Source organism: Galleria mellonella, unplaced genomic scaffold (assembly GCF_026898425.1).
Source record: "Galleria mellonella isolate WM207_F2 unplaced genomic scaffold, CSIRO_AGI_GalMel_v1 utg54, whole genome shotgun sequence".
In the NCBI taxonomy this organism is placed as follows: domain Eukaryota; kingdom Metazoa; phylum Arthropoda; class Insecta; order Lepidoptera; family Pyralidae; genus Galleria; species Galleria mellonella.
The window spans coordinates 3,664,988-3,689,883 of record NW_026442114.1 but is presented as its reverse complement, the minus strand read 5'-3'; the positions used below and the strand labels follow the sequence as shown (position 1 = coordinate 3,689,883).

The 24,896-nt window shown below is 35.9% G+C and overlaps 1 protein-coding gene across 1 annotated transcript; it reads right to left on the bottom strand.

Moving 5' to 3' along the window:
- Positions 1-4,468: 4,468 nt before the first annotated feature.
- LOC113509820 (uncharacterized) lies at positions 4,469-22,944 on the bottom strand. Its single transcript, XM_052898822.1, has 14 exons — positions 22,674-22,944; positions 22,492-22,589; positions 22,249-22,403; positions 21,560-22,021; positions 21,188-21,481; positions 19,698-19,918; positions 16,462-16,584; positions 13,606-13,693; positions 12,224-12,559; positions 10,891-11,006; positions 10,045-10,187; positions 8,519-8,620; positions 7,149-7,378; positions 4,469-6,267 (listed from the first exon to the last, which is right to left on the bottom strand). Exons 1-14 carry the CDS (start codon positions 22,902-22,904, stop codon positions 6,089-6,091), a joined length of 2,778 nt encoding a protein of 925 aa, XP_052754782.1. The 5' UTR covers positions 22,905-22,944; the 3' UTR covers positions 4,469-6,088.
- Between the last annotated feature and the right edge of the window lie 1,952 nt (positions 22,945-24,896).

Below are 24,896 nucleotides of genomic sequence, written 5' to 3'. Positions count from 1 at the left end.
AACTTCAGTTTGTGGCGGGTTGTACGGTGGTGAAAATCAGCAGCAGGTATCAATCCGAACAATTCCTCAGAACACTCCCCATGATAAATTCGGTAGAAGATGCACAGAGATGCAACATCTCTGCGCAGTTTCAGTGGGTCGAGTCAGACAGTGTCTTAATAATAATATTAATATGTATAGACAACAATACAGTTAGATTATTTTAAATAATGTATTTTTTAAAGAAGTATGCTATTGCTTTGTCACGCTGTATCTAGAAAATGCATTACAATATAATTAGATATTATTAGTAGAGTTTTTGCTGACTAAACTAGGTCTGTAGTGTAAAAGGGTGAGCACAATAGAAGACAGGTACTAGTTTTATAGGTTTTTCTACCTAACAAAGCCTTTTACTCGACAACAATAATAACAAACACAACTAATTATTATTAGTTTATTTATTAAAAAATGAAACACCATTTGAAAAATCAGTTTACTTTATTCGATGGAATTTGGAAAAAAATACAAATAACATCTCAAAGGCGAACAGCGTCGTTACGTCAACTTTGAGCTCTGTACAACCACAATATATATATATAGTTATACATTACATCTAACCATACAGTATATTCACAACACAATTATTGTAGATTATTGTTAAATGATATGACATGACAACAATTTTGTTCTTTGGCAGTTATACAATTAATATTTATTGGTCTCACAGTCACTGCCAATTTCCTGCGTCGAATACAATTGGCACATTACGTTTATTACATCGCACTAGGCGACTCCCTGACGAGATATAAAGTAACTGACGGTAGTTCTTAAAAAAAATAACACTATAATCTATGGTTATGTAAACATTAATTAACGGCTAACATAAATTCTACGCCTAGTAATTTAAAACTAATACTGCGGAACATCAAAAATGACTTTATATTAAACATCACACGTAGTAGAAAAGAGTACACTTATTTTTTTTTTGTTTTTATTTTTTAATTTTTTTTTTTAACAACGCTCTGTACAAACAATTAAGATTTCGTTACGTAGTTATTACGTTAGTATATATAATTATATGTCATATATATATATATATATATATATATGCAGGTATATCAAAAGTTGGATACAAAATCATGGGCGGATCGACAGTTCACAAGTTAGCAATCAATCGCAACGATTGAAGATGAAAAATGTATAATAAGTACACCAGAGAATTTGGATATAAGATTTCTTATCAATAAACTAGTATCGAGCCTAAACACTAATATATGTATGTATGTATTACAACTTACTTCTGTCCACACTTGCTTCCGAGCTCTTCAGAGATTACATCGAATCACAGCCAAATAATTTTAAAGACATACCAAATGTTAACCTGTATAGTAAGTAAGTAGTAACGCTGTATATCAATCAGATATTGTACACATTATTGTCTCCCGCTCTACACTAGTTACTGTGGTATACTCGTAACTAATCGCGACGTGAACTTACGACAACAGTAATTTAGCATAGTTCGACTACAACATTCGCCATCTTGTGTACCAACCAGCTAATGACGAACCTAACATAATAAATGCATAGACTAGGTTTACTATTTACGTACAAATGTGACCGGACGTGTTCGAATAACATACCAGTAGCGATGAAAACACCACTTTTGTGAACGTATGAGAGAACGAGTGAATTCAGTGTGTTTCATATAATTTATACAAAAATACATATATATTAAACGACTACCCAAGCACCAATGTAGAATGAATTATTATTTTTGAGATCAATGCGGGACCCTTAATACACTTACGACGACAGCTCAATGTCTCAGGAGATTCTAGCACGCGGGAATATTTTATAGTTACGTTTGAGATCTCATTATTTTATAGTACTCGTGGCGAGCTTACGGGAGTTAATTGTACACACTTAACACTAACTAAACTAAGGTAAGCCTAGATGGTGGCTGCTAGTAGCACCGACCGCTAACTGCGTCAACTATTAGCATATTTAACATCGTAACTGAATTGGGTTTTATGTATTTACTAACAAAAAGTCTATGAAATAGTATTGCTACACAAATTTTGATTAAGTTTACCGAATAGTATTTAATATGTCGAATATATTACATGTACTTAAACGTAGCATATGCAAACACAAAACTACATTATATGGATTCTAGAAACAAGTAGCAAAGAGATCAGACCCTCTAGACGAGTGGCAAGCGAATTCGTCGATGGAATCGACATCGCTAGCGAGTCCATGAGTTGGAATTAGACATCCGACGTTGTTATCTCATTCTGTCTCACGGACTCGCTAGCGATGTCGATTCCATTGACGAATTCGCTCGCCACGTGTCTAGAAGCCCTGAAATGTTTACGCCACCTTACGCATTAGATAAAACGAAACAGCAATGTCGAGCGTCTCTATCTTCCTGTTGTAAGTATACAATAGATCTATTCGCCACTTGTCTTAACAGCCAGAGTAATTTTACATTTAAATTTAAACCGGTCTGTAGTCACACATAGCGGTGGGTGCAGCGAACAGCCCAGTTGAGAACATATCGAACGACTATCTAAATTTGAGACATACAACCTATATTATTGGCTTAAAATGAACAGTTCCACCTAACATACATTAAGGAATGATATACAGTGCGCCTAACATCTACAAAACGTATTTATGTATAATGCCGATGCATACAAAAATATCTCGTAACCCTGTCAACCTCGACAATTTTGCAGCACCAATGAACACTTGAGAATTAAAATTTTGGAAAGAAACGTGTTGCATCACCATAGGGGCACAATTCGTCAGTCGATATCGGTCGCACCGTGTGCTGAGCGAGCGCCGCGACTCTGTTTAGTGGCGCATTTACAATACTGCGCCACGATCATACTGGCGTCACATTTTTAAGTACATATTACAACTAAAAAATTTAATAATGTGGGCCTCGAACCATTGTTATACAAATTGTCACGCGGCCATGCTGTGTACAGGACAAACGCTGCCTTACTTCTAAACGATGCAATAATTAGACGCACTCAAGTGTAAAACAAAAATTATATATATATATATATATATATATATATATATATATATATATATATATATATATATATATATATATATATATATATAATGTAGAGATAACTAAAACAAAATTTCGAACACTTGCAATTCTAAACACAAAATTATTGAGAGATTCCGTCCGTCCGTCTAATTATTGACATTATTCTATGCCAAATATTAAAAATACACAACACTGACAAAATATATCATAGAATTTACATACACATATAAAATTTCTAATATCTGCTTTGTTTTCCTTTTAAATCCGTATATAATAAATTATTGCTAATATAATTGACATTCTATCGACGCTGTACACAGCACAGGCCGAGTGACAAAAGGCCCTGATAACAAAAACAATAATGTAATCATGTGACAATCGTATACAATTTTCGATGCAACATCGTTGTTACACGTTGTATCGGTTGAGAACGGTACGTCTAACAGAACTCTTAATGTTTTTCCGTTGCTATATTTATTGTTTTTTTTCTTTCTGAAACTAAACCTTATACCGTTATAATTATATATAATAATACTTAGTATGTGTCTTAACATCGTTTAATCAACCAATTCCGGTGTTTTGTCTAGTATATTCATACTCATTGTACGATAGTCCAGTTGTTTTGGAGTAATTTATATTTTTTACATTAATATACCATGTTTTTCTATTATTTTCAAATAGATTAGGCCCTTTTGATGTTTCTTAGACGAAATAGTTGTTTTTAAGTACCGAATCTGTTTTATCTAGTACACAACTCACGATTTGGACTAAAGTTTTAAATTTTTCCTTTCAGCTAAGGCGATCAGACCTGAACATTCTCAACCAATTCTACACACGACACTTACCGATTAGTTAAATATATGGTTAACATAAAATTTTCCTACTATTTCTTGTGCAATACAATAATGCCCTTTAGTATTAATGTTATATAAGTGATAAGAAAAACTACAACTGTCCTAATAGATATACGAATCTATCTAATCTGTAATGGAAAAGATCCATTTGTATGATATAATATAATCACGAACGAGAGATATGCGACATACGAGCACAAGATATGACTGTGATTTATCTAAAAAAAAATATTTTTAATCTACAATCGAGAATGTTTTTTTTTTTTGTAACACTATTAGTACAAATATTTCTTAAATTCAGCAAGTAACGGCGCGGTCCTGAATAGAATATACAAATTTAAAGCTTACAAATAACATCTAGGCTCAGCAAATATGTAAAATAAATTTATTAATATGTACAACAGTAAAACAGTGATAAACAGGGGAACAAAAAAAAACTGAACATTTGCTGTGCCAATTCTAACAATATATATATATATATATATATATATATATATATATATATATATATATATATATATATATATATATATATATATATATATATATATATATAAATATAAAATAAAAATAAATATTATATTTAATTTTAACAACGGCAAATACGAACAAAAATATGAAAAAGAGTTATTTATATTACAATTAAGTTACTTTATGTTTTTAAACATTTCCTATGTAAAACTCACTTTGTGAGACAGATTCGCCAATTCAGAATTAGCAAGGTATGTTTATATCAATAAATTAAACAACTTTTTGATAAATAAAAATTGAATTATTTTTCAAATATAAATAAGATTAATTTTAGAACTCTATTCAGGACCAGACCGTAGAAAAATATTAAAAGATTAAATGAAATGTTTGAAATAAATGATACTATATAGTTACTACTTGTTCATACTAATACGGTAAGTATCGTAGTGTTTTAACCTATAATTTTTTTTTTGCATATAATTCCTGAATTTTCAAATTTACGTTTTAATTTTAAGGTATATTTTTGAGTTTACAATAATGGAGCGATGAATATATGCGTACATTTATTGGGAAAAGTCATGGAAGAATTTTATACGAAGGATCAAACATATATTTTATACGATATATTTATAGTATTTTCTGAAAGTCTGTTGACTTGACTGTTACCTGAAAGTTTTCATCCAAATTTTAATAGCAATAATTAAAACTTATTCATAGATAGTATATATATTCAAATAATGTACTCAAATATTCACGCTCTGATGCAAATTTATCTAAACTCGGCGAGTAAGCCATCCGAACCCAAACAAGAAACTAAACTAAATAGACATTGAAACTGGAACCAATTATAATAATAATGTACTTCTTTTAGCGTCTCCCATCTCTCTTACACTTCAATTATAGGTATTTAATAGAGAGAACTGTCAAAAATATCTAGCTATCGTCCATCTCACTCACACTTGACAGGATATTTTTAGTGTTTAATTGTAATGAGATAGGGTTATTTAGTGAAGAATTTTATTGGCATTCCAATCCCTATTTAGTACAGCTTCTTGATCCTTACAGTGTCCCGTGCTAGTACAAAAGAAGCATAAGGGAGTGCTCAAACCGAACATACGGTGAACGATAGAGCCAGCGTTCCACTGTGTACAAACTTTGCATATTGTATCATTTATTTGGAACCAACGCTACTTGATTGTTACACGTAAGCCACTGACTACAAGCTGTTTTAATTTCTCTCAAAAAAACTCGAGTATTATGTTAAGATTACGCATATGTTTGGTGTGAACACTTCCCAAGTACGATCTTCGCCTATTTATTAGGCTAAATACACAGCGACCAAATTTAACTAGCTAATTGGTTTTACAAATTTTAAAGTAACCTTTAAATCGCGGAAGTTAAGCCACTACATTCCGCAGATCGTTCCCCTTATTTATAACTCGCAAGATCTGATATAAACCTGTGTCAATTACTGAAAAATTCAACAATTTCAAAATCAACTCATAATCTTGAACTTTTCAATAATTAGAATAGGTTTATAAGTAAATTTACATGAAAAACCCTTTTTTTGGGGGGTTCAGGTTGAGGGGGGAGGAGGTCACTCTTTAGTTATCGTATTGTTAGATTTCATCGCTGTGTCTCCAAGTAGTGTTATTCAGTACTGGCAGGACACGTGCGAGTTGGACGCAGACTACTGGCTGGTGTGGGTGGCAGCGTCCTACTTGTGGTCCTGGTGATGCTGGTGCTGGTGCTGGTGAGGGTGCGGGTGCGGATGGTGCGGCTGGTGGTGGTGAGGCGCGAAGTGCGGCGGCGGCGGGTAGTACTGCAGCGGCGCGCCGTACTCCATGCCGTCGTCGTAGCTTACGTAGCTCATGCCACCCATCATGCTCATCATAGCTGCGGGAGTACGATTTGCTTAGTTGAATGTAGCAATTTGTAGAGAATCTACTGACAGTATGAGATGGGGGGAAGGAGTTGTTTGTAATGGGGTCTAACAGCCCCAACGCTTTTTTTTTTGATGAAAATGGAATGGTAACCTCGGCCGCACTAACGGAATACGCTGGCGGGGTACCAGTGAAGGATGATAGATGAGAATGAAAACAAGCCAGTTAGCCCATCATGATGAATTCATCTGGAATTAACCATGATAGTTTCCAGGGGAAACCGCGAGGATGTCGACCTGGTTATGTACATTGCTAGCAATGGGATTCTCAGTATCCATTACTAACAATCCCTTTTCCCCCAGCCACAACGCTTGCAATATCCTCAGGTCGACCTGCACGTGATTCCCCCTAGAAATAATCGTGGGTAACTGTTGTGGAATTCCTCATGATGAGCTAATTGACCAGCTTGGTTTCCATCCTTATCTATCATCTATCCTGGTTACCATTTCATTATCATCCATTTTTCTAATCTGACTTTGGTGTGGTGTTCTATACTCTCTCTTTCTCTGAGACTATGCTCTCAGACATTCAATACTGATTCTTCATAACTTAACACTTTGCTGACTGGTAATTCTGTCATAGTTGCAATCTTTAGAATAAATCTAAAATTATGATAGAAGCCTAAATACAAAGTAATTTTTGCTCATGAACACTTTGTAATCCAAACGGTGTCACCCATCATGGTAGGAGGACGTACCCACACGGTAGTGCAATGACGAGTTTACTCCTCACCAGTCCTGTTAAGGGTGTCCTATGTCGGAGACCACGTAATTAGTGTGGTCGGGTATCATTTGAAAATAATAATAGTTTTATTATGTTGTAAAGTGTACATACTCGGATCGGATTCCACCGGGTAGTAGGGTACGGGGTAGAGCGGCGGCGGGTACGGGATGTACGGCAGCGGCACCACGGACGCGCCGACGGCGCCGTCGGGCGCGCCGCCGTCCGCCAGCGCCGCGCCGCCGCCCGCCTCCACGTAGCCCGCGCCGCCGCCGCCGCCGCCGCCGCCGCCCGCCGCCACGCGGGACTCCACGTGCGAGTTGCGGCTGCGGACCAATGAACGCCTGAATTGTCATTACAACATGACAGAAATGAAACAATAGTATATTTGTTATTCATATATATTTATTCGTTTATATATGTAATTTTAGTATGTATGTATATCAATAATTAGTAATACCGCATTCGAGTATTCTGACACTTCCCTATGGTTGACTGGGAGAGAATGCTTTTAGCATTAAATCCGCCATGTACACATATTTGTACTAATGAATAAATAAATAGTCAGTAACAGTCGATTGCTTGGGTACCTCTGTCCTATTCGTGTTTCTACCGTGAAGCAGTTGTGTTTGCATAGCTGTGTGTCGATTTGAAGGGTGGGATGTGGCGTCAATTTACAGGGTACAGAGAAATAACACCAGAGTCCTCAGGAATGGCAACGCATGGGGGTGTCATGAGCGAAACAGTATACTCTGTTATGTACACGGTACTGCTCATGTCTATAGGCGACGGTTACCACTTTCCATCAGGTGGGCTGTCAGCTTGTTTGCCATTCTATGTTGCGTAAAAAAAAATACTAAATATTGGTGATGGCCAGTAAAATTAATTACAATTGTTCAGCAATATTTACCATTAAATAGACTTATAATTTATTACAATTACAAAATATTAACAAATAGCATTAACAAAATTTTATTTACAACGTTCATGAATGAATGAATGAATGAGTATACTTTATTTGCATTATACAATAAAGGAAATAAGCAAGACAATTTACAAACGCAACGATACAATTGTATAAGTACAGTGAGGCGGTCTTATTGCTGAGAGCAATCTTTTCAAGACAACCTTAGGGCAATGGACTAATTGTTGTATAAGTACGTATGATAGTACTGTATAATTTAAAAAATATACTTAAAAATTGCAATTATTAATAGCAAGTCCGATTGCTGGCCATCTTCCTGCTTACACGATGAGCTAGCCGACCTAACATCAACCTCACCTATCCCCCTTTGGTGTGTTTAAAACTATTTTCCTGGAAGCTTGGCCCTTTTAAAAAGGCGCACAATATAAATGACATTTCACCAGATCCACTCCTCTTCCCCATTTTAAACACACATCCTTATCCCCCCCTCCAAATCCTATAATATATAAAATAATTAGACAAAAACTAAATAAAAAATAACCACAGTATATATACGTACCGATTATTGGGCCCTTTGTTCCCCATATTGTTGTTATGCCCCTTGTTTTGATTGTGATTGGACGTTTGGCCGCCGTCTTGATTATTTCCACCACGTTTAAATCTATGTACAAGGGGAATACATTAAAAAAATTAGCGTACCTTCTAGCCTAGAAAATCGTAATATAAAAATAATACAAATAATTTCGTTAATAATAATGCTGAACATAGTTTTCCACCATAAGGTGCGTTATGCCAGTAGTTGCCAGGTTTGGCAAACAGGTTTGCAACCGCATTAGACATTGGTGATGTTTTAAAAGGGATACTATTGTGCATCACTCAACCATTCAGTCTCTCTTTTCATATAAGAGTTTCCTCTTGTCGGTGCAACCAATTCATCTTCCAACCACCTCGTTCCCCAGCAATATCTTCAACCTCCCTTCATTACACCTAGTGTACCATTAAATGTAAGTGTTTAGAATATAGTACATACAAATATAATAAATGTAAAAATATAGTACAGTGAACGCTCTACATAAGCAACCTGTCTATAAGCAACATTCTTTATATTTTATTTATTCTAGTCAGTTGTATGTATATAAATATGGAGCATTCATGAGTGTGTGTGTATATAAAAAAAATTAAAAAAAAAAATATTTTGGAGTGCGTCACCCTTATGGGTATGAAAAATAGATGTTGGCCGATGATTCTCAGACCTACCCAATATGCGCACAAAATTTCATAAAATTCGGTAAAGCCGTTTCGGAGGAGTTTGGTAACAAACACCGTGACACGAGAATTTTATATATTAGATATATATATATATATATATATATTCCATTGCTTTGAAAATAATTTCAATGGAACTTAATTAATAGGTAGTAAATTTTTGTTCAAATTTTCACAAAAATACTCTCTGTTCATATAGACATTAGAGACACATCTAAAAAATATTCAGTCAATCAATAGACTTCTATTTATATTTCAGCAGACTGCCTTTTTTCGTTTTTTTACAACACAGGGGGCAAACGAGCATGCGGCTCACCTGATGGTAAGTGACTACCGCCGCCCATGATCACCCACAACACTAACGGCATTGCAGGTGTACTGCCGGCCTTTTAAAAAGGAATATACTCTTTTCTTGAATGTTATGTTGTCGTATCGATTCGGAAATACTGCTGCTGGAAGTTGATTCCAAAGAGTGGTTGTGCGTGGAAGAAAGTGCCTTGAAAAACGCACGGTGGAGGACCGCCACTGGTCCAGATGGTTGGGATGAAATTTTAGTTTATGGCGGGTTCTATGGTGGTAAAAATTAGATCAATTATCCATTCATTTCCATTGTAATGTAACGTAATGTAAATTGAACCCTCTTTTCCGCGCTTAGCCTCTCGTTTGGGTCATTGTGCGCAGGAGTCGTGGCTAGTACAGCTAATCCAGTTCCGCCCAGAAGCACAGAAGCTTCCTGGGATCTTCACAGACCTCACCATTCCGAGGATTTCTAAACGTAAATTTACATTTTGGACTACAGTAATATTGGATGGTGCTCACCTGGGCCCCAGCAGTGGTCGTTGTCCATTGCCCTTCGTCTGATTGTTCAGCTGTTGCTTGTCATTGCTGTTAGATTTGTTCTTGTGGTTGTGGTCGTTGCCGTTGTGGTTGGCGCGATCGTGTAGAGACATCTGCTGCATATCCTGGACACGGTAACATTACTTTGTTATTTCTCATTACATTTTTTATTGTTATTCTGATTATATTTTCCAATATTCGTGTTATAGTTTTTTTTATACAACTTAGAATGGCAAACAAGCTGACGGCCCACCTGATGGAAAGTGATAACCGTCGCCTATAGACATGAGCAATACCATGGACATAACAGAGTATACTGTTTCGCCCATGATACTCCCTATGCATTGCCATTCCTGAGGACTCAGGTGTTATTCCTCTGTACCCTGTAAATTCACGCCATATACCACCCTTCAAACCGAAACACAGCCATGCAAACACAACTGATTCACGGTTGAAACACGAATGGGACAGAGATACCCAAGCAATCGACTTTTGTACAAAGTCACTATGTGAGTTATGCATTCCATCTATTCTATACCAAAATCTTTGTTTTTTTATACCACTGAGGTGGCAAACAAGCATACGGCCCACCTAATGGTAGGCGATTACCGTAGCCTATGAACGCCTGCAATACCAGAGGTATTACGCGCGCGTTGCCGACTCTGAAGAAACCTCTTTACCCCCCTTTTGAAGAACCCCACGCTGTAGTCTCTTAGGAAAACCTCGGCAGGGAGCCCAACCATAATCTTTGGTTCTGAATCTAACTTCAGTGATGCCAACATCATCATACCAGACTAGTGTCTATACGTTCGGTGACAGTTGGCGTACCTGCGTCATATCCCGTGGGGAGTAATGTCGCATCATGTGCGGCGGCGGCGGAGGTCCGTATATCGACCACATGTAGTCCACGCCCAGGTTGTAGTAGTACCGCAGAGTTGGAACATCTGATGTTAAAATTACACATTTATCAAATCAAATCATATTTGTTCGCTTGCTGCATGGTACAATAAGACGTTACATACATATACAGGCACATAACATGCACCCCCCCCCCCCCCCCGCAGAAGTATGCAAATGTTAAAATGGTTTACATTATATTATAATTATTCAGACCAAACATTTTTCAAATTTATAGTAATTTTTAATACATTACATCTTTTATTACATTGTTTTGTCATTTAAATATTCTATAACTGTGTAATAGCACCTTTCCAAAAGAAAGTGAAATAAGTTTAATCTAAATCTCTCTTTTTTTTATACAACTTAGAATGGCAAACAAGCTGACGGCCCACCTGATGGTAAGTGGTAACCGTCGCCTATAGACATGAGCAGTAGCATGGACATAACAGAGTATACTGTTTCGCCCATGATACCCCCCACGCGATGCCATTCCTGAGGACTCAGGTGTTATTCCTGTGTACCCTGTAAATTCACGCCATATCCCACCCTCTACCCTCTCTATCGGAAGATCCTTTATTTCTGAAGGTAACTTAGACTTATATTAGACTTTGCTCGGCAAAAAAAAAATTGAATTGTAATAGAATTAATATTAAATATTAACAATTTCACTATTTATTAATTTAAAATATTGAGGCAAAAAAGAGAGATGTAAAAAAAACACAAATATGTTATCAACAATATGGTATCCATTTTATTTTTTCACCAACAGAATGTCTACTGTGACCATCGTATAGCGGCACAGCTACTCTGAGTACTGTTGGTGATCTACCTCAACTATTGTTGGGGGGAAGGGATTGTTAGTAATGGGGAGGTTAGTCCCCATTGCTATCAATATACCCTATCGGGCCGATTTCCACGCGGTTCCCCCTGGAAACTATCGTGACTAATTTATCGTTGAATTCGTCACGATGGGCTAACTGGTCTGCTATTTCATCCTCACCTATCACCTCTCACTAGTGCCCCGCCAGTGTATGCCGATAGCGCAGACGGGCTTACCATACCATTTTCACCCAGCAAAAAAAAACACTATTGTTAAAAAGTCCCATAATCACACACTATATTTGTCACTCACGACTAAGGAACACGAATTGATTGTGAAACTAGTCTAGCTTCCTCGGTCTAATTACACGTAAGTTGAACCGGTAGTTATTACATTAAAAATACCACAACGTTTGAGCAGCCGCGCTGCAGAGATACGAACCATTCATGGGCAGATCAGCGCCGTTGGCGAGCATGCTCTTGTGCACGTGCAGCGCGACGCCGGGCGGCGGCGGCGGCGGCGGCGGCGCGTGCGGCACCGGCGGCACCGGCGGCGGCGGCGGCGCCAGCAGCGGCGCGGGCGGCGCGTGCGGCGGCGCGTGCGGCGGCGGCGACTGCGGCGCGCACCACACCAGCGACTTCACGCCGCACGCGTACGGGCCGCACGCCGCGCCGTACGCCGCGCCGTTGTTCGCGCCCGCCACGCCCGACACGCCCGCCACGCTCGCCACGCTCGCCACGTTCGCCACACCCGCGCCTGCTGCCGCCACGGCACCCACTTACAACAATTTACGAAACAATAGCAAAAACCTCGTTTGCGGAGGCAAAGAGATTGTTACTAATAGGGTTCAACTGCTTCATTGCCAGCAGATATACCCCAACGGGTCGACCTCCACGCGGTTCCCCCTGGAAATCATAGCGGTTAATTCTAGAGGAGTTGTCACAATGGACTAACTGACCTGGCTGTTTCATCCTCACCAATCATCTTTCACTGGTACCCTGCCAGTGTATACCGATAGCGCGGGCAGAGTTACCATTTAATTATCATACATTAAAGAAAAAAATTGCTCGTTTGCAGCCCACTCGATGGGAAATTGATTTTTGATCACGGACAAAAAATATCATTTTATTTAATCGACTCGAATCGGATTTTTTTTTTTATACAACTTAGAATGGCAAACAAGCTGACGGCCCACCTGATGGAAAGTGGTAACCGTCGCCTATAGACATGAATCGATTACACGTGTAATATAAAGTCATGTCGAAAAATATTCAGATTGTTCATAACTTTGTCTTGAAAAGTTTTTTTTTTTATACAACTTAGAATGGCAAACAAGCTGACGGCCCACCTGATGGAAAGTAGTAACCGTCGCCTATGGACATGAGCAGTACCGTGGACATAACAGAATATACTGTTTCGCCCATGATACCCCTATGCGTTGTCATTCTTGAGGAAATGTGACAACGTAACAATTATATCTAGGCCCATTTTCGGTTTTTCTACTTCTGAAATCCATATCAGTCCATACTATGCTATATATATATATATATATATATATATACTATATATATACTATGCTCTGGATTAACATGTTGGTGGTTAATTAATAAAAACTCCAACTCTCATGGAGAAAATGTTACAGCTGTACAGTGAGTCAAGGATTTTTTAGGTCGAGTGATGAGCTGCAGCATCCTCTCTAAAACATCACCAAAGCCTAACTGTGGTTGACAATGGCACTGACCGTCGATATGGGTACATTTTTATCCTAAATCGAGGAAAGCCTTATGAAATAACTAGCTAGTGAATATATAAATGAGTGTTACCTGCATACGAAGCGGAGGTGGTGGCGGGCGTGGATGCGCGCGCCGCCGGGGAATTGACCCCGTGACTACCCATCTCGCCGCTCGTAGGCTGAAACAAATTATATAAATTAATATGTATTTAATATTTTACTCCAAACCAGCTTCTTCAACATAAGTTTGTGTAACTTTTCACTACACTTTGTGTATCCGTCCAACACATTTTAATAACACTGTAGTATAAAGCTTGGCGTTTTTTTTTTATACGACTTAGACAAGCTGACGGCCCACCTGATGGAAAGTGGTAACCGTCACCTACAGACATGGGCAGTACCATAGACATAACAGAGTACAGGTGTACTCAGGTGTTATTCCTCTGTACCCTGTAAATTCTGTAAATTTACTGGGTACAGAGGAATAACACCTGAGTCCTCAGGAATGGCAACGCATGGGGGGTATCATGGGCGAAACAGTATACTCTATTATGTCCATGGTACTGCTCATGTCTATAGGCGACGGTTACTACTTTCCATCAGGTGGGCCGTCAGCTTGTTTGCCATTCTAAGTAGTATAAAAAAAAAAAAAAAAAAAAAAAAAAAAATTCACGCCATATCCCACCCTTCAAACCGAAACACAGCCATGCAAACACAACTGCTTCACGGTAGAAACACGAATGAGACAGAGGTACCCAAGTAATCGACTTTTGTACAGTCTCCCTCTGGTAAGTGAAAATACTGCATATATATATATATATATATTTACCATATTTACCAGAGGGAGACTTTGTACAAAAGTCGATTGCTTGGGTACCTCTGTCCCATTCGTATTTCAACCGTGAAGCAGTTGTGTTTGCATGGCTGTGTTTCGGTTTGAAGGGTGGGATATGGCGTGAATTTACTGGGTACAGAGGAATAACACCTGAGTCCTCAGGAATGGCAACGCATGGGGGGTATCATGGGCGAAACAGTATACTCTGTTATGTCCATGGTACTGCTCATGTCTATAGGCGACGGTTACCACTTTCCATCAGGTGGGCCGTCAGCTTGTTTGCCATTCTATGTTCCATAAAAAAAAATATATATATATATATATATATATATATATATATATATATATATATATATATATATATATATATATATATAACTTCACTGATATATATTTTGGCTGTGTTTACTATTTATGTTTTAGGTATTGTATGTTTCCCTTTTAAAGTAAATTAAAATAAATTAATTTATATTTATATTATATGAATAACATTAATAGCCTGCACAATACTCAATAACATCTCTATGTACATACCTACATAAATATATTTATACGCTATGTAAATACATAAATACTATTTTCATACATTATATTATGTATGAAAATAGTACAAACTACAAATAATAATAATTAAAAACAGTTCGATTGTTATTAAAAAAAAAAATCATCACATTTTGGAAATTTTAATTAGGAATTTTTTCGGACACTTGCATTATTAAAAAATGGCGCGAAAAAAAAATGTTCTTGCCGTAAAGCTGCGAACACACCATTCGCACAAACATGCATACACACAAAAAAAAAAACTCTACGGCTACTTTGAGAGTTGGGTAAAAAACATATTTGTCTGAATTGAAAAAAAAAACAAAGTACGTTTTCAGAAATAGGAAGTTTGTTGAGTTGCAAAATAATATCTATAGGCGACGGTTACCACTTTCCATCAGGTGGGCCGTCAGCTTGTTTGCCATTCTAAGTTGTAAAAAAAAAAATTTTAAAAAAGATTAATGGTGGATACTTTTATCTATACATATAAATAAAATTGGAGTGTCTGTTTGTAATATTGAAATAACCGTTTATTATGAATATATCGTCATAGTCGTAGACAAAGATTAACTATATATATCCGTCAGTATTCTACGACTATGACGATATACCATATACGGTACATACACCAAAATAACATTTTTTACAATTTTTCTGTCTGTCTGTTTGTTCCGGCTAATCTCTGAAATGGCTGGACCGATTTTGACGGGACTTTTATTCGCAGGTAGCTGATGTAATAGGGAGTAACTTAGGCTACGTTAATTTTATAAAAATTATCTTTTTTTTTTTTTTTTTTTTTTTTTTTTTTTTTTTTTTTTTTTTTTTTTTTTTTTTTTTTATAGAACTTAGAATGGCAAACAAGCTGACGGCCCACCTGATGGAAAGTGGTATCCGTCGCCTATAGACATGAGCAGTACCATGGACATAACAGAGTATACTGTTTCGCCCATGATACCCCCCATGCGTTGCCATTCCTGAGGACTCAGGTGTTATTCCTCTGTACCCAGTAAATTCACGCCATATCCCACCCTTCAAACCGAAACACAGCCATGCAAACACAACTGCTTCACGGTTGAAACACGAATGGGACAGAGGTACCCAAGCAATCGACTTTTGTACAAAGTCTCCCTCTGGTAATTGCAACATTACTTTATTTTAGAAAAATAAAGTAATGTTGCAATGTCCAAGTAATGTCCAGTACCGCGCGCAGCTCACGCGCATGCCACAGCTATTGTCAATAAAAATACAACTTAATTTGGAATAAGTAAAAATAAAATGAAATTAAGTAGGTATCATAATAAAAAAAAAATCTAAAAAATTAAAGAATCGACTGCTAGGCGGAACGAAGTTCGCCGGGTCAGCTAGGTTATTTAAATATATTTAATTGAAATAATACAATGACCCTGTCTGTAATACCGGTGTACGCTGATGAGGCACTAATGAGATGAAGCTAGGTCAGTTGTCGGTGACCACAACGGCCTTCAGGGTGTGAAAGTCGACCTTACTAGTCGATATTACTAGCAACGGGGCCGCTAGTCCCCATCAGTAATACAGCAGCTGGTTAGCAGTTACCTGAGCAGGCTGGGGGTGGTGGGCGTCAGAAGGCGCACCGTTGGACGCCGCGTGTGCGAGCTCGTGGGCCACGGCGGCCGCCGGCCGGCAGTCCGCCATCAGGGGCAGCGCTTGCAGTACAACCTGCCGACCACACACTCCGCTTAGCGGCTACCAACACACAAGCACTAGCAGTACATCACTGACAGGTTCATAATGTCACCCCATAAACAAAACATTTTATACAAGTACTTCAAGTAAAGGTGTTCTCAATTTATGTATTTTTTTTTTTGTTATCTGTGAACTGTTTTCTATATTCTTTTTTTTTTATTCAATACAAAACTCAATCTCAATCAATGACACGAACATAAAAGTATTCCGGGTGTAAAATTTTTAAATTATTCCGTAACAAATATCACAAATAGAAAATATCACCATCAAAAGATTCCATAAAAAAAAAAAAAAAAACTACTCAATATTGGCAAAAAGAAAATAAACTAAAATTGAGAAATTCCCCTTTTTTTAATTTAATTAAAAAAATTTAAAAATAACACACGTCTTTTCTTTACAATTAAAAAAAAGAAAAAACGAAATAAAAAATTATGCCTGTCAGTATGTACCTACACAGTTAGTACTACACTAATACTAAAATACCACTCTCTTACAATTTACAAGAAAATAAGCTGGATAATACACATACACTTCAAAATAAATCTCAAACACTACACAACTTTATCTACGAGTGGCGAAACACGTCTACACTGTGCGAGAGGTAACACGAAACTAAAATAAACACTATAGCTACGATATGGTAAACTTGAATACCCCTTCCATTCATAAGCACCTTGTGTTAATAGTTGGCGGAACAAAGCATGTACTTTTCACTAATCTTTTACTTTCAAACGGTTCCGATGAACAATAAAACATCGGAAACTTGAAACGGTAAATTACGTACCATAAAAATTTTACAATACAACGAAATACCGTCATTAAAATTTTGAATTCGGTGGACGAGGTAAAAAATTTATGAATGAACAAGTATAAATATTAAATTTACTTTAATATTTATTTATTAAGTTATTATGTCCATTATATTATATTCTGTTATGTCCACGGTACTGCTCATGTCTATAGGCGACGGTTACCACTTTCCATCAGGTGGGACGTCAGCTTGATCTCCATTCCAAGTTGTATAAAAAAAAAGTTATTAATATTTATTTATTTTACACTTTATTGTACCAAGTAAAAAGAGAAATAACAACTACAGTAAATATTAATGAGAAGAAATTAAAGACAAAGGGTAGGTGGGGCACTATTATATAAATATTATCATATACAAACATACATACATACATATACATATATAATATATAAACATATATAATTTATACTATTAATAGCCTATTTTTTCACTATATTAACATAAAAATACAAATAAATAGATTTTAGATTATGTATCCTATAAAAAACAAAACCTGGATAATCGAATCGGCCCAGGCGTATTCGAGTAATCGATGAATATACATAATCTAACTAAAAAATCCGACGAATTGAGACTTTTCTTTTTTGAAGACGGTTAAAAATATGACACCTCCAACGCATTAATTCCGGGAACGCTAAATAGTTAGTGCTCGATTTATGCACAAGTGCGCAATGCCTACATTACTGATTGCCTATCCGCGACCACCGAGCAAGAATCAACTTCGCATTCTCCGTGAAATGTCGCCATTTTTGCTAAATGAATTAAAATTTTCCACTTATAATTAATTGCCTAATTAATTATTGCCTAAGTAAAAATACTTTTCATTAATAAGTTATGAAATATGCTCATTAAGTCGTACTTAATATAATTTACTTATACATTAGTACATATACGTGTACATGGCGGACTTAATGCTAAAAGCATTCTCTCCCAGTCAACCATAGGGAAGTGTCAGAACACTCGAATGCGGTACTAGTAATTATTGATATACTTACATACTAAAATTACATATATAAACGAATAAATATATACTTAATTATACAACATATACTATATTATACACGAAATTGATAAATAATATAAAGCACTTACTGTTAGGATAAAGTAAAAAAAAATGAGCGTGAACGCTTTTTTTAAAGACGGTTTAGTCGGTAGTCTTTTAATGGTATCAGGCGTTCCAGAGTCGTGAAAAATGTAAGAGAAAAGAATTTGAGTAATATAAAAAAAATAATTATATCATAAATTGATTTGTGGTCAATTCTACTTATGACGATTACGTAATGATTAATATACAATTTTGCAGTTTAAATTAAAAAAAAACCAGCGTCTCCAAGCTAAACAAGTCTCTAGAATTCGCGTGTATGCATGAAACAATTTAGTGGAAAGTGGAAGGTGGTACCTTAAGTGAAGTGAAGTGTATGTAAAGGTAGGTCTTTGGTACTAAGTTCTCTTTGTCTACCGTATTAAATATCTAAATGAGGGTAGACAGATAATGTCAAGCGGTCGATATCGCTTGTCACCATATCGAATTACTGAACAGATATGGATGAATACTAGCTTAGAGATATTTTTAAATTAAAATAAAAAATAACCATTTAAGTGGTCTTATACAAAAGCTATTTCCATTCGTCACTTTATCACGATCCTAATGTAATTTCAGAAAGTTCCCATTCCTGTTTCTACCGTGAAGCAGTTGTGTTTGCATGGCTGTGTTTCGGTTTGAAGAGATATGGCAGTGAATTTACAGGGTACAGAGGAATAACACCTGAGTCCTCAGGAATGTCAACGCATGGGGGGTATCATGGGCGAAACAGTATACTCTGTTATGTCCATGGTACTGCTCATGTCTAATAGGTGACGGTTACCACTTTCCATCAGGTGTCATCAGCCGTCAGCTTGTTTGCCATTTTAAGTTGTATAAAAAAAACTTGTCATTTGTTGAGAAAAGTCTACAAAAAAAATTCCAAAGTTGCGTTTTTTTTTCCAAAAATTAATTTGAGTGTATATTATGTCTCTAACGTAATTGTGTTTAAACCGCACGCATGATCCACTAACACCAAATACGTTTATCTTTTAAGTTATCGTTTAAACAGTATCAATATTTTTTGAAGTTATTATTAAAGATAAGCGTTGAAACAACAAACGTGTTAAAACAACAAAACGTGAAATTAAACTAACTACCTGATCAAATGGTTCACGTATTTAGTACGTTAAGTAAAAATGCTTATAAATGAAAGCCGGTAACCTACAACTACTAGACTAAACACTAACTAACAGGCATTGGTTCAAAGTTAACATAATCCAAATGTTGGTATGTAGAGAATTCAATATCGGTTTGGGGTAGGTATTGAGGTACTTGGTGCCCATCCGCCCCGTTTTCCTCCTTCCATGACAGTTTAGGAGCCTGCTTTATAGTTCTCTCGGGGACCTTTGACTCGTCGTTAGCATTTTTCGATTTATTTCTCACTTTCAGCCCTTGCTTTCGAGTAACGCTGCCTGAATTTTATTGAAATTAAATATATATGTAATTTTATCGTCGTGAACATGTGCAAGAGTTAAACGCATGCGTTGTAAACGAGTCGGTTGGTGGTAGCCCTGTTTGTGGCGTGTTTTGTTTGTAAAAGTAATAATAATTAGGGTTGACACGCTATCATATAACACCGCAGTCCGTTACACGGTTACCGATCCACTCAAAATTTCTAAACAAGGCATTGTTACAACAAAAAAAAGATTATAAACAATTGTAAAAAGGATTGTTATCTGTAAAAATAAGTAATTACGACAAGAAGAAAGAGAGACCTTGGCTTTGTTGGCATAAAGCCCAAATATAATAGAAAGTATTGGATCGTAAACAAAACAAAGAAAAACATGTAAAATTTTGGCCACGTATTTTAAATACACTATCGGGCCTTTGAAGGTAAATAGTAACTACATACCTGACTTTTATTGCTGATTTTTTTTTTGTCGGTTTCAAATAATAATATAAATACGGTATAATGGTACGGATAGTGTATTTGAAATTTGTAAACAATGCGGAGGTTTAAAATTAAATTTCAGACAGATGGCAACCCCAGATGTTGGCAGGTAGCAGTTTCTTAGAAGCGTATTAATAATAGATTATTTGCTTCCTATTATTTTATGTTTGTTTTATTTTACCGTGTGTGAAAATGCTTACACACTTAATTATTTCAGGGACATAAAAAAATAATATTAAGTAAAAAAATCTATAAAAAAAAAAATTAGAAAGAAATTGTGCTATTAAAATAATCCATCGAATACAAAACACACCAAAGAAATAACGATTTTACAAACTCAAAATTTTGAATATGCGAGTGTTAAATGCATTTTTTTTTATCATCACGGTATTCTCGCAACATGGAATTGACGAAGTACTGGAATATAGTAAGACTGTTTTTCACAAAATTACTTCCATTGTTACAACTCTAAATTAAAATCATAAACTATTGAACAGATTTTAATAAAATTTCTTTGGACCAATCTTTAAGGGTATCTATTCAGATAAAAAAAAAAGAATTTACCAAATTTGTTTACAACTGAACATAAAAAAAATATAAATGAATTAAAAACCTCTTGGAAGTCAAATGAAAAAAAAAAACAATTATTAACACTGATATTTGTCAAGTTTAAAATAACTCTGATAATTAAATACAAAAAAGTTACGAAAAAATAATACAATCCCCTATATAAGCAATGTAAACAATGCGCTGAACTCTTGCACTCAGAAATAATAAATAAACACCACACCTATTTGCTGCAACATTTGACTCAGCGTCAGGAACTGAGAGTTGGCACGAGAGTACCTATATGGAGGCGCCCAGGGTCTAATCTCATCCAGGGGCAGAGGCTCCAGCTGGTCATAATTCACCACACGCTTCTCCCCCAACTCCTCAATAAAGACCAGACAAGGCCCCCCATCCGGGCGCATCTCCTGGATATGGCAATGATATGCTACCGTTTGTTCGGGTTGCAATCTACACAGGCATTTTACTCCTACTTGCAAAGTTGTACCATCGGAATATCTAGCTCCGAAACGCATCTCTGCAAAACCACATACATTACCCACTGTAATAAATGTAAGGTATAACAAGAATATAAATAAATCCAACTGTAGACTACCTCGTCTGAGTTCATTCCACACATCAAATTCGATATTTCTGTATATGTCAGGGTCTAAGGCTTTGGCCACTTTGTAAGGAAACGGTGTTATACCATTATCAATCAAGTCTTTGGCACTGTTCACATTCAAGCAATTCATACAGATATTTTCAAGTTGTATCAAACTACGATTGAACACGAATATACTGAGAGACTCCTTAAGAAGACTAGCCCTTTCTACATCCTCAGTGTGGTGCTTGCATTTAAGAGTGACCGCATTATTATTTCTGTCCTTGTCGTCATCGTTTGGAGCTTCTACGAAAATCTTAGCTCTCTCCTTCTGTCTCTTACGGCGTTCTACATTCTCTGACATGAAATACTCTATGTGATTTGTTGGTACCTTGTCATGCAGCATTTTATCAACAGCATATGGCAATTCTTTGAGCTGGTATACTCCATCATAAAGAACTTCATAGACCAAAGCTATAATTGGATATGATAACATTAAAAATTCATTTTTTGTAAATACCCACAAAAATAAAACAAAAAAATATTACTATATTTATGGAATTATACAAAAGGTAGTAAGAAATATTAACATTAGTTATAATTAACTAAAGATAGAAATTTATTATGACATTTCTTTAATTGTGTATAATTATAAGTGTATTATTTAATTGAATTTGTTAATTAACAGAAAATTAACTTACACTGACAAAATGATGATGCATTTATAAATTCTTTAGTATATACTGCATCAAAATGTTTTGTTTCAAGGCAATAAAACAAGTATATTGGGTTTCCATAACCGTTTGATATATTGGTTTGTGGACCTTTGTTAGCTTCGAAAATAACAAAATCACGTCTGGAATAGAATTCCAAGTTTTATACCAACATTTTTTAAAGTAAAATATAAAAAGTAATGATTGGAACATTAATAAATGTATCCTTACCTATACAAGTGACTCATTGCCGAAATTTCAACAAGTCCACCCCACTCTGATGGATTAGACATCTCTTTGAGATAGTTTTCAAATGGACAATTCAATGACTACAAAATAAAATATTTAAGTTATAGTCATATCACAGAGAGGAATTAAACAAATTCTAGTGATCAAGAAAAAATGATTCCTACCCCTTCGAATAGTTGTCTCCTAGAGGCCATAAAACGAACACACTCCACCCTCACTTTGTGAAAATACTTCTGTATATTATAAATATTTTCGGAGACGACCCTGAAAAGGCAGCTGGAATCCCTAGCTGTGTGTTTTCTATAGAAACCCATTTCGTCAAGCCATCTATCCGTTTCCGAACAACGCTTATGTATTTTCCAAGGTCCGCGACAGCGGATCGGAGACGGTGACATTGTACACACAACAGCTAAAATATCTGCAGGTAAACAAAAACAAATGACGCTACTTCATAAATGTACACATTACACGAAAATCGATTACCTGCGATCGTGATCTTCATTATACACAAAAACAACACGCAATATAAATGTCCACAAGACCATATCGTAGCTATAAGACTTGGAGAATGCAAATGGTTGTTTTGCTGTCTACAGTATACAACACGTGCAAACAATAAATCGGAGCTGTGACATAAAAATAACAATAAAACACTCACCTAAATATTATATCCAAACAGTCAGCATCAGTGATGAACTGTATACAGAAATGGAAAGCTCTATTTCACTAAAAATTAATGAAAATTGCACGTGCCAAAAGCAAACCGTCAAGAGCCGGCGGGAAGGGAAATTAAAGTTTACAAAATAGCATTTTCGCAAAAAAAAAAATGTTGCCAGTGTTGCCAGATAAAATGAACCAGAACTCACTAAAAATCTAAGTTTGGATAATATATACTGCTCTTACACGCCATAATTTCCCTTTAAATAATAATAGAATCGGTCAAATTCAAGTAGAACTCACACGGCGAAAGATCCGTCCATAGATATATAATAAAATATTTTTTATTGTATTTGTTACACGAAATAGACACTAGGTTATTATTTTTAATATTGTAATTCGTAATCTCTTATTCACATAATGATATACATAACTTTTTAAACTTTGTGGTTAAAAATAATTACATATTTCAGAGCTTCTACTTCATAAACTTCCAAAATGAAGATGGAAGATGGTAATTACCTTTTATTTATTTTTGTGGTCATAAGTCAAAAACTACTTAGTGTCAAAATAATTAAAAGATAGTTTTAAAATATACAATTGAAGTCCTTTCAAATGGTATCTCAGTTGGACTAGCTAGGTTTATTTTAAAATTTTGAATGTCCAAATAAAAAATAAAAACATTTTCAATTATTTTCTTTGAAAAATGGTATGCTAAAGACATCTAAAGTACTCCCAATTTTTTTTTTTATACAATTTAGAATGACAAACAAGCTGACGGCCCACCTGATGGAAAGTGGTAACCGTCGCCTATAGACGTGAGGAGTACCATGGACATAACTGAGTATACTGTTTCGCCCATGATACCCCCCATGCGTTACCATTCCTGAGGACTCAGATGTTATTTCTCTGTATCCAGTATATTCACACCATATCCCACCCTTCAAACCGAAATACAGCCATGCAAACGCAACTGCTTCACGGTTGAAACACGAATAGGACAGAGGTACCCAAGCAATCGACTTTTGTACAACGTCTCCACAGTGACTGTGCATGTGTGTGTGTGTGTGTGTGTGTGTGTATGGAATTAGTGGGTGCATGCGTAACGCACGAAATAAACGTATGGTTATGGTAATATATTTAATTATTTGAAGTGATGAGGTTCTCCATCTCCTCATAGTCCAGTGCAAATAGCCAGTCAGTAATTTTTCGATATATTCGAATTTGTTTATATTCGATACTAGTGAGCGAATATATATTCAAAATACGATTACTAGCATTGTACAGATGACGACCAAGATAACAAGGGCAATATGACTAAATGCCGTTTAAAAATATTGAGTACTACGTATCAAATCATGTCGCCTCTTTGTTTATGTAATATTAAGATCATAAATTACTCGTTTATGTTGTTTCAGAATGGTATTAATTATAAATAGTTGTCTAATTGTAAGTACTTTCCAATTCATATAAATATATCTTATATATAAAGAACTTTTCGTTTGTTGGAAAAAAAAAACAGTTTAAAAGTTGCGGCTTTGACATTCAAAGACGCATTAAACTACTGGAACGCAGATGCATTGCTCAATTTGCTCCCAGTTATTATGTTATTTTTTCACTAACTGCTCTGATTGCAACAATCAGACTGATATTTTTAATAATAAAGTGGAAGGAGAGAAGTATTTACCTCTCCACACAATCCGCTAGAAACCATTATTTCTTGATGAATT

Coding starts and splice junctions, on each gene's coding strand:
- LOC113509820 (XM_052898822.1), bottom strand. CDS start 22,904: ATGTCACCGTCTCCGATCCGCTGTCGCGGACCTTGGAAAATACATAAG. Junction 21,482..21,559: donor GTGGAATGAACTCAGACGAG/GTAGTCTACAGT, acceptor GTGGTTTTGCAG/AGATGCGTTTCGGAGCTAGA. Junction 8,621..10,044: donor CGACCACTGCTGGGGCCCAG/GTGAGCACCATC, acceptor CCTTGTACATAG/ATTTAAACGTGGTGGAAATA.